The following is an 11,513-nucleotide window of genomic DNA, read 5'->3' on the forward strand; positions in this document are numbered from 1 at the left end:
TTGTTCTTGGTCTTCTTCCGGGAAGTTGCATTCGATTATGAAATCTACAAGAGCTTGAGCTTTGATTGCGGTCCTGGGAATGAAGCTTAGGTTGAATTGGCTCAATTCCACAGCCCAATTAACAAGTCTTCCCGAGATATCTGGCTTGTGGATTATTTTCCTTAGTGGTTGATTTGTCACTACTCTGATTTCCCTCCCTTGGAAGTAGTGTCTGAGTTTCCTTGAAGTTGTCACCAGAGCAAAGGCAAACTTCTCCAATCTTGGGTATCTTGTTTCTGCATCTTTTAAGACCTGGCTCACATAGTAGACTGGTTGCTGTGTTCCATTCTCTTCCCTGATTAGGGCAGCTCCTACGGCTTGTGATCCTGCTGACAAGTATAAGTAGAGAGGCTCTTTTGGCTTAGCTTTAGTTAGGACTGGTGGCTGAGAGAGGTAGTTCTCGATTTCCTCGAATGCTTTCTGGCACTCCGGATTCCAGTTTACCTCTTTCTTGTTGGTTGCTCCTTTGAGTAAATCAAAGAAGGGTAGGCACCTCTTTGCTAGTTTTGAGACAAATCTCCTGAGTGCTGCTAGTGATCCTGCTAGCTTTTGCACATCTTTTTGGGTCCTGGGAGCTCTCATCTCCTAAATTGCTTTTATTTTCTCCGGATTGGCTTCTATGCCTCTGTTGCTGATCATGAATCCTAGGAACTTGCCTGCTCCTACTCCGAAGGTGCATTTCTCCGGGTTTAGCTTGAGTTGGTTCTTCCTTAGATTTTCAAAGCATTCCTTCAGATCTTCCACGTGCCCAGGTATAGTTGTTGATTTGGAAATCATGTCATCGACATAGCACTCTAAATTTCTCCCAATCTGGGACTTGAATTTCTTGTTCATGGTTCTTTGGTAAGTGGATCCTGCGCTGGTAAGGCCGAAGGGTAGCATCACATAAGCGTAGACTACTCTGTGAGTTATGAATGCTGTCTTAGGGATGTCCTTCGGGTTCATCTTTATCTGTTGTATCCGGAGAAGGCATCCATGAAACTTAGCATTACATGTCCTGAGGTGGCATCTATCAGTTGATCAATGTTTGGAAGAGGATACGGGTCCTTCGGGCATGCATCATTTAGGTCAGTGTAGTCCACACACATTCTCCATTTGCCGTTGGACTTCTTAACCATGACCACATTAGCTAGCCACTCCGGATACTTGATTTCTTTGATGATTCATGCCTTGAGTAGTTTTTCTACTTCTTCGTCAATGGCTCTTTGCCCCTCCGGAGCAAAGTTTCTTCTCTTCTGTTTTACTGGTATCCTGTTGGGGTTGACATCCAAGCTGTGCATTGTTATGGACTCATGTAGTCCTGGCATGTCCCTTGGACTCCAGGCAAAAACATCTTTGTACTCCCGAAGTAGGGATACTAATCTCTCCTTGAAGGACTCCTCGAGTCCTGACCCAATCTTCACTTTTTTGCTTGAATTGCTTTCATCTACTTCGACTTCTTCTGTTTCGACTGCGGCCTCGATCTTTGCTTGTTCGTTGTTTGAAACCATTTGATGAATTTGGGCCTCAGAGTTCTTCTTCAGATAGATGTTTGCTTGTTCAGGTTCTTTGGTTGCTTGCATGGTAGGACAAGGTTGTTCTAGGACTCGACTTGTCTTGTCCAGTACCATGACTTGGTTGCTTGCCAGTTCCTCTGGACTTGTTTTGTTCGATTCTTCCCTTATCCGGGGTCGGTGCTTCTTCATGCTTTATTGCTTGCGAAGGACCGTAGCCTTTCTCTTGTTATCTTGGTGGGTTTCTGCCATAACTAACCCCTGATTGTAGCATGTTTCAGCAACTCCGTAATCTCCTTTAATCTCCCCGACTCCTGTTGGGGTTGGGAACTTGATCTTGAAATGGGATATTGAAGTTATTGCTTGCATTATGGTTAGAGCTGATCTGCCAATGATTCCGTTGTATGAAGAAGGAGCATTGATCACATAAAATTTGATGACATGAGTCACTTGGTTAGGAGCAGATCCAAAAATGACTGGCAGATACAAAGTTCCTTGGATTGGGACTAAGTTGTGGCCGAAGCCATAGAGTGGGTCTTCTCGACATTCATTTGAGCGGACGCTCCCTAACTGCATTCTATCCACTGTGTGCTTGAAGAGAATATTTACTGAGGAGCCATTGTCTATGACCATTCTTCTTACTTCATTATCAAAGATGTCTAGAGTGACAACCAAAGCTGCATTGTGGTGAGGGTTGACTCCTTCGTAGTCCTTGCTGCTGAAGGATATCACCATATCTGGGAGTGATTGGATTGAGAGCACTTCTTCACCGAAGTCCGGGCTCCGGGGTGGGGAGTAGGATCCGCCTAGGACCACATTGACTACATTCTTTCCTTTCTTCTGCGCTTCCCCTCTGCTGTGGTCCCGAACTAAGTATTTGTTCATATTCCCCTTCTTCACTTGGTCTTCAATAAAGTACTTGAGTGATAAGCAATTCTCGGTTTTGTGGCCATGGGTCTCGTGATAATCACATTGCCTATTGTAGGGCCTGCTCTCTGGAGGAGTTTGCATTGGCTTCGGAGGATAATAGAAAGGCTTGTCTTTGATTTCTTTCAAGATTTCCTCCCGGGTCATGTTCAGAGGAGTCCAGTCCGGCTCCTGCTTCGGCTCCCGAGCTTGCTTCACGGGTCATGGGTCGCTGTTCGACTCCTGCTTAAGACCAAGTCTTTGGAAAACCGGGTTTGCTTATCTTTCTTGGCTTTGGTTGCTTTGCTTGAATTTCTTGTCCTGATGGTAACCCCCTTTCGGTCGGTCATCAGTGTTTTTACTCCTGGACCCTCCATTTCGGGTAATTCTCATTGCCTGGAGCACATCTGTTTCCTTAATGAATCTGGCAGCCATAGAATAAGCTGCTGCCAGAATTTGCGGCTCCTTATTGATTAGCTCCACAATATACCTTTCGTTGTGCTCTGGGTCCAGGTTTCTTCTAAAAATGCTTAAAGCTTCCCTCTCATCCAGATTTGAAACTTTATTGATTGCTTCCTGGAACCGGCGCATGTATGCAGATAGGGACTCATTGTTGTGTTGCCGGATCGTCTCCAGGTGACACATGTGCATTTCGTGCGTTTTGTTCGCCCAAAATCTCCTAAGGAAAGAGGCTCGAAATTCCTTCCAAGAGTGGATGATGCGGGAGGGGATTCTGCTGAACCATCTCTGGGCCCCTCCCTTAAGTGTTGAAGCAAAGAACCTTGATTTCGTCAAGTCATTGTAGTAGTATATATGCGCTATCTGTTCAAAGTAGTTCAAGTGCTCCTCCGGGTCTCCTAGACCATCAAAGGAGTCAAAGTTGTAATGTTTCAAGTTTCGCTGCCGGGGGATAGCTTCTAAGGAATGGCTGAAAGGAGTGAGTATTTCTCCAATCTCCACTCCTGAGTCTCTGTCCATCTTCCTCTGCAATTCATAGATCATGTCTTTTAGGTCCTTCTGCTTCTCTTCTTCTTCATCATCAGAAATCAACTCCGGAGTAGGGTCTCTCCGGGTTCTTTTGCTCCTAGACTTGGCCAACAGCTTCTCTTCTTCTAATTGCATTCTATTTTGTATCTTTAGCTCGAGCTTTGCTTCTTCTTCTTTCCTGATTTGCTCCCGGACTTCTTCCAACTTTCTCTGTTTAGCAACTTCTGCTTCTTTCTTGCCTTGATCTTTTTTGCTTTTCTTTCCTTTGGCTCCAATGCGGTCGAATACAGGCCTCTTTGATTGTTGGGAGTCCCCGGACTCCTCCGGCTCCTCCTCTAGTTCTGCCTCTTCTTGGAGGCGGGTCTGCTCCTGTCTGTATAGTCTGATTGCTTCTGCTAGTTCATCGCTTGTAAGGTTGGCCATGTACTCTTCGGCTACCGGGACATTAGTGTACTTGTACTGATTGAGCTCTATGAGGGTCCTGGCATCCCTGGTATTTACAATTCTCTCCACTACGGGAGTGTGTAGTGGTTGCTCCTGGAACGTTTCTCTCTCGGCTCCTGGGTCAAGGGCCTGGGAGTGGTCCGGCTCCTGGACCTGCGCACTAGCAGATGGTCTTCCAGAGGTGTTCTTTCCTGGTCTCGCCATTTCTCAACAATACCAACAACAAATAACAACAGTATGCTACCGAGAATATCAATCTAAGGTTGCTTTTTGGAAATTGCAAAAATTACCCAGAATAACAACAAACACTAACAAATAGCTTCCTGGGAGCAGTTTAAACAACGATGTAGTATAACGCGAATGCTATATTCAAACTAGAGCAATAACGATTAAAGTTAACGATAGCTCACACAAACGTGGCTTAAATCAACAAAACGGGCTCACACAAACGTGGCCTAAAATAACAAGTGCACGCAAACGTGGCCAAAATAAACAACATTCATGCTTATTGAAAAAGGTGGGTTGCTTGGATTCTTACAAGTTTGAATGAATGGACTTTTTGAAGAGTTTGTTGATGACGACGAATCCAGGGGCACCGAGACCCAAGGATGGAGCGGCCCCTCCTTCTAGCGCCAAATGATAATTCCTGGTGGCGGGGCTGCTCCTTCGACGGCGTCCTGGACCCTTAGCCGCTGTAGAGGTGTAGTTGTGGTTGGGTTCCTACAAAACAACACCGGAAGGGGGTTGGAGTCCCGCGGCGCCTCCGGCGTGAGAGTAAGAACTAGCTTTTTGGGAAGATGAAGATGAATCTGAATGTAAGGTGGTTGTGTGTGTATATGAGTGTGAAAGAATGATTAACCCCAAAACCTCACCTTCTTGGGCTATTTATAGCCCAAGGGTAGGGTTTTGGGGTTGGTACCTTTGAAGCATAGCCATTGGTTCTGGGAGCGGAGGACACCTGGCGGGAGTGGATGCTTTACACGTGTCAGCGCGGGACTGGTCGAGGAATGTTCTGAGGATCCTCTGACACGTGCCCTGATTATTCCCATGATTGATGTGTGACAGTTGTCCCCGTCACGTGCTGGGGCCAACGTCTCACGTGCTGGGGTTTATCAGGGTTCTGCTTGCGGGACTGAGCTAGTTAGGAGTGGTGCTGTGCGGGACTCCTCCTCCAAGGAGCCGCGTGCCGGGAGCGGTATGGAGTTAGGAGCGTAGGAGTAGGCCTCCCAGGAGCTGTATGGAGTTAGGAGCTTAGGAGTAGGCCTCCCAGGAGCTGTATGGAGTTAGGGGCGTAGGAGTAGGCCTCCCAGGAGCTGTATGGAGTTAGGAGTTTAGGAGTAGGCCTCCCAGGAGCTGTATGGAGTTAGGCGCTTAGGAGTGGGCCTACCAGGAGCTCCATGTACTATCAATGTGCTTGCAATTTTTAATTAAAACATCTAAGAAGTATTGTTCACAACGACATTCGGATCTTATAAAATATGTCTGATCTTCTTAGTGTTCTTGTAACTGATTCTTCTTCTGCTTTTATTTGTTGAGTTTTTGTTGATTAAGGCTGGTTCTAGAAATTTAAATATTCTGAGACTCGAACATTGCCTCCAACATTAGTATATAACGGGGTTACAACATTGGTGATAAACTATTTTGATCATCAAGAACAAGATTTATATTTTTGTGATCATACAGATAAGTGAATGATGTAACTGAACCCAAATTACTTATAACAGGATTGAGAACACTGGATATTGTTAAATTATTCCTACGGGCTCCGAGTTATCGATCTCTTCAATAAAATAGAACATAACAAGATTTTATAAGCCTTGATGTTATCAATGGACACGATAGGGGACAGGGGGACGCGAACATTGTCAACTGCATATATTCTGCTACTACTACGTTGTATCGATGGCGACGACACATATATAACCTTGATCTGAGGCCTTTCCAGAAGACATTGCGCCAAAGCAGTTACCATCATGGTCTAGGCATCTCTTGGAGCAGATGTTTTCTGGGGCCGATTTAATCCTGATTCTGACCCCCTTCAAGTATTGCAAATTTAAGACATGTCTCAACTTGCACAGAGAAACAACTATGTTTATTTCCTGCAGGTCCTACTAATCAAGTTGGTGTTCTATATTATGTCTGGAGAGACTATTGTTCATTCAATTTGTCAAAGACATTTTCCATTCAATCTAATTAAGCCTGTGCTGGACAAGTTATTTTTGGTGTGCTTAATGTGTCTTAGCTTGTGGAAGTGACATTTGAACAAGATTTCAGATGTTCCTATGTAACAGTCACTGTTTTGTTTTGCTCAGGGTCCTATTCTATGGGCTGGAAATATTGTGTTTATGCTGAAAAACAGTTGGTATGGTATGTTTCCTGGTAATCAATCACTGCTTGTGTCAAGGATCAAGGGATAGTCTAGTGCTTAACTTTTATCTCCTTCCCCATTCCCATTGCCGCAAGGACATGGATTTGAATCCTCAAAATGGACATGATGAGCCCTCCGCATGGCTGTTTAACCTGAGCCCTTTGTTACGGAACTATATTTGAGTCCACATCACCCATCCAGAGTTTCAATTATTTTTCATAAGGACTACCAAAAATTCAAGCTGTAACAATTTGGGACAGAATCACAAATGCATGATCAGGGATGAGTTATAATTACTGTATACTATACTATGCCCACTTCTTCCAAGTTTACATAAACCCAGGAGTGAGGACAGGTATAATGTCAGAGAAGGCCACAGGCTGAGGCCATGGCCCCTGCACAGCCAAGATTTAAAGCCCAAGGACAAACATCAGAGAAATCACATCAATATAATTATGCTGCAAAACAAAAGCAAATATGGATAAGAAAGAAAGATGAAATGTGAATGGACCTTACACCTACTGCATTTCTGACATATCTGGTAAAAAATGCTGTTAAGGCTCAAACAAGCACAAACTCCAATTTGATGGTATTAAATACCCTTTTCAAGAACTCACTCACTCACATGGCAGCTCTAAAATATAGGCATTTTAGCTACCTGATTATCTTTACATTAATTTGAGGCGGAATAAAAAACATATACAGCTCGAATAATTTCGATAGATACATAAAATCAGTGAAAAGATTTTGATAATTGTATGTGCAATGTCTGCAGATTGATCGCTCAATATACGATCTAGAATAAAAATATTAATAATCTACTAACAAGAGAAGTTACTGGAATTTTTTGAGTATATAAACAGATGTGACATTGGCCTCGACAGTTAACATGCAGAAGTTTTGTTATTGTGGGAAATAATGAAATATAGTCCGACTTGTATATTTATAAGCAACGTTATAATGTTTAGGAGTAATGCAGGACTACACGAAGGAGGATAACATTTAAAAGATTAATCTACAAATGAAACTCTAAGATTAACTACTGGACTGAGCATGATATAAAAACACACTAATATGAAAGATGTGAAACAACATTAGTGTTATAGTTGTTTTGAAAGTAATAGCAATACTACTTGTTTAAATGAATGATCCTATTTCTTTTTGTTTATCAGGGTATGCAAGGAGTAGAGAGAAGACACAGTTGGTCATTCATGGGGTTGAAGATCAACCACTCAATAGAACTGGAGTTGTGGGGCTCAGATTTATGCCCTCTCTAATGTGAGTAACTACAGACTCCGAGGGCCCTTCCCACTGGAGCTTTTGCTTGTATATACTATAGCCTATAAAAGACAACATTGGTTTTATTATCTTTCCACCAAAATAAAAAAGGAAAGAAAAAGTTGCTACCAACTATTTGATCATGGCCTAGTTTTTTAATGAACATACACAGAATATGGTTGTTAGTACTACTTTTCTTGTATGAATTGAATCCCAGAAAGTTGTTCTTTTAAGATGCTAATAAATTTAAACATAACCTCCCACTCTCTACGTTATTTTTTGGGAAGGAAGATGTATGCAGACGTTGGTACCTTTCTCTACTCCTGAACTCCAAGATATAGATAGGTTGCTTTGGTGATTACCTTCAACTTCAGTAATTTGCTAACACTAACACTGTTATGTACTCAACTCATCCAACCATTTATTTTATCCGTAAATAATTCAATAAAGGCCAGCGACGCAATTTGTTGCTCCCCTGCCTTCATCTTAGTCTAATCAAGCATTCATATTATATAAATATATAAACAAAATGCTTAAGAAAAAGAATTTTCCCAATCTTTCTTTCTAATTCTTCCTGAAAACCACACCTTCAGCAAATTCTGCTCGATTCCATATGTTTGCGTAAGCCAGTGGGTTTCTAGTAACCCCACATGCCATGGGAAAAATAAGGAAAGAGATGAAAAGTACCACAGTAAAGGGACTGCACACTGCAGGAAGGCACTAGTGTTATTTTTGTTTGTATAGTTCACAAATATTATTGTCCTGCAAGTCAAAGTTAAGGTTTTTGCTAACACTAATTACATGAGTAACATGATCTCAGTTAGACAGGATACACTCAAGTCAGGGAGTACCAATATACTATCCTCTTCACATAGCCACAAAATCTTTATGCCATGTTTGTTTCATGTCATTATAATCCCGGGATAACTAAATCATTAAAATTAGTCATATGAATAAAATAATCATATCATAATATTTGTTTGGAAGGATTAAGTGTGGGATTGAACTATAATCTTTTAAAATTTTATCCTATATTTATTTTGATGGATAGTCTTTGGGATTGGAATATAGTCCTTTAAATTTTTCAATCCTATGTTTGTTTTACATGGATTGCAATGAGTGGATTCTAATCCTTTAAAAAATGACTTATAAGAGGGGATAACATAATATCTCCTCCTACCAAGTATTAGAGGGGATTATAGTCGTATTGTCTAACCCAACAAAACAAACATGAGATACGATAATATAAGGATTATAATTCTTGGATAATCCTTCACTATTTTTTTACAAAACAAATCTGGGATTGTAAGTTTTAAAGGATTATAATTTTATACTCGACTTAATACTATGAAACAAACATGGTCTTAGAGACCGGTTTAGTAATATGATCCTACACTAGAGTAGTGATCAGAGAGAACTAAAGAAACGCATTGTTTTCGAAAATGCTCTTTTGGAAGCTAAAATCCTTTCTAAAGAATGCAGAGTAACAAGGACATGTTCATTGTACATTAAAATTGAAGCTTTATATGCCTATTCCCGAATTACATGCACCATTACTTCAGTCTGTGAACACAATCGCTTGAAAAAGCATTACTGTCTTCTGCATCGTGCAACATCTCCTTTAGTAGTTCAAAAATAAATAAATAAAAAATATGCAGAACATCTCAACACAGAGGACTACTGCTTACGAAAATGCAGCACCACCCCTTCTAACTTATTTATTATCGATCTTCCAGATATTTTTATTAAGCCGAGCCCCTGATATATGTTTCCCCAGTACATGGCAACGACAATGCATAATCCACATAAACTGTACTTCTTGGTATAACTGAATAATTTCTGGGAATGTTTGTCCAATAAATTTAAAACAAACCATGCATAAAAAAAACAGACGCATGTCTGATAGTTAAAATTTATCTAACAGCAGCACTAGATGACTAGAAGGCAATGCCACCAAGTCACACTTAAAACTTAAAACATGCAAATTAAAGTTGCAATTAACCTATATATAGTACAAGAACATCCATACGTTTCATAAGCTACCAAATATAAAACACATTTGGATACCTGTATTCCAACTCATACATCGTGATCATAGTTTTTTACTCTCTCTCCGACAGGGAAACTGTTTCTGGTACAGCTGCATTGCCTTTAACACATCTGTTCAACATTGGAAACTTCTTGAAAATCCCATAAATCCAGTTCATAAACTTACTTTCCTTAAATTTGGTCTTCTCTATATACTCTCTCTCAGTTTTCTCCATTAGCTCATTCAGCTGTACCCGGAAGTCATTCAATGAAGGATCATTTTTAACAAATGAACTGAATAAAATAGCATAATACGATGTCATCGAAGACAAGAAAGTACTCGAAACTTTAACTTTCCGGTCACACACCAACGACTCACAATCTTGATACTTACCAACTCTAACATACCCATTCATATACGCCTTACATGCAGTTAAAATTCTACGTCCATGATCACGAAAATGCTCAACAACAAAGTCCTCGAAATTCTTAGGAGGTTTTTGCAACAAAAAGATCATTGTTCGACAACTCAAAACAAACACATTGTCAGTATACTTCTTAGACAGATAAGAAGAATTTATAAGCACCAGCGGCTCATTATAAAAAGGCTCCTCATTCAACACAAGACCTTGTATCGAAACCAACACTTGTAAAACAGTTGATACATTAGGCTGCCAAGATGGCCCTGGCCAAGTATTCAAAATACTCAGACAGAGGTACCCTGTATCATATAAATTCGGGTTAATACGAAGACCGAATGCTGTGTACTTCACTCTTGGAGGAGTGTATGGATACTCAGCCGGAAAAAAGAAGTCGAAAAAGAAAAGACCGTCATGATACGGAGTACCTGAGGCTCCAATAATAACAGCACGTAAGAGATCAATCCTGTTTTCATAAATACGTACGTAAATAGAAGGAGGTAGATTTTTGTCAAGAATTTTCCATTCTTTCATAATAGTTTTGTAGAACAGAGAGTCTGTGCTAGTGATAAGAGTATTGTTTGAGTTGAAATAGCTGTGGTCTGAGGCATCCGTTGCAGTATCAAATTGTGGGAATTTCTTTGATATGCCATTAGGGTTTTGCAGACAGAGCTCCATTAATATTGTGGTTGTTTCACAAGCTACTATATAATTCTGCTAGAAGTTGGGATTTTGTTATAGGGTTTTATGTCCAGGGATTGATTCTAATTTGAACGCAATCTTTACATCTATACAACGAAACAATATATATTTTGTTGATTTGGCTTGTAGGTTAATCACTTCCAAAAACTTTCAAGAATTTATGGAAGTAAAAAATTGAAAACAAAAAGTAAACATGTATCGTACGAAAATGAACTACTGGCAAATAATCTTCCACCCGGACACAACTCCTATAACCCGGTAAGCACTTTTTTGTACCACATCCGCAAGTATGTTCATTTATTTATCCACAGTGTATTACAAATAAAGAAATTAAGGGTCATTTATTTTTTTCCTTAATTTCTTTTAACCCTTTAATTAAATGAATTAAAGATTAATTAGAATCTTTATTTATGAAATTTTTAACAAAATTTCTTCATAGAAAAATAATAGTATAAAAATCTAAAATCAAAAGTAAATATATTGTAAAAATCAAAAATTCCTTTAGTGAAATTTGTGAAAGTTAAAACAAAAAACTACTGGCTAATACCTTGCTTACCCATCTATAGTTCTGCTAGAAATTTGGAAAAATGTTATTGGATTTTACCAGCGTATATCTATACTACGAAACAAGATATATTTTGTTGATTCGGTCGGTAGGTTATTTTTTTCCTTATCGAAATGAACTCCTGGCTGATGATCTTTCACCCGGACACAATCTCCTCTAAGTAAGACTTTTTTATTGAACAAAAATATCAGAGTTCCCACAAATTATAACAATTTTTTTCTTAAATCAGTTGGTTATAAACGTTAATTTTCTAAAGGACGTGTGCACATAAATATATATAGGGG

The 11,513-nt window shown here is 40.0% G+C and overlaps 1 protein-coding gene across 1 annotated transcript; it reads right to left on the bottom strand.

The window, feature by feature from the left end:
* Nucleotides 1-9,371: 9,371 nt before the first annotated feature.
* Nucleotides 9,372-10,728, bottom strand: LOC141681007 (putative ubiquitin-conjugating enzyme E2 38). The gene has a single exon (XM_074487072.1). The coding sequence runs from the start codon at nt 10,638-10,640 to the stop codon at nt 9,618-9,620; it is 1,023 nt and encodes a 340-aa protein (XP_074343173.1). The 5' UTR covers nt 10,641-10,728; the 3' UTR covers nt 9,372-9,617.
* Nucleotides 10,729-11,513: the final 785 nt, after the last annotated feature.

Source organism: Apium graveolens, chromosome 8 (genome assembly GCF_009905375.1).
Source record: "Apium graveolens cultivar Ventura chromosome 8, ASM990537v1, whole genome shotgun sequence".
Classification (NCBI taxonomy): Eukaryota; Viridiplantae; Streptophyta; class Magnoliopsida; order Apiales; family Apiaceae; genus Apium; species Apium graveolens.

What these genes read in the sequence shown, in the direction of transcription:
- LOC141681007 (XM_074487072.1), bottom strand. Translation starts at nt 10,640, where the DNA reads ATGGAGCTCTGTCTGCAAAACCCTAATGGCATATCAAAGAAATTCCCA.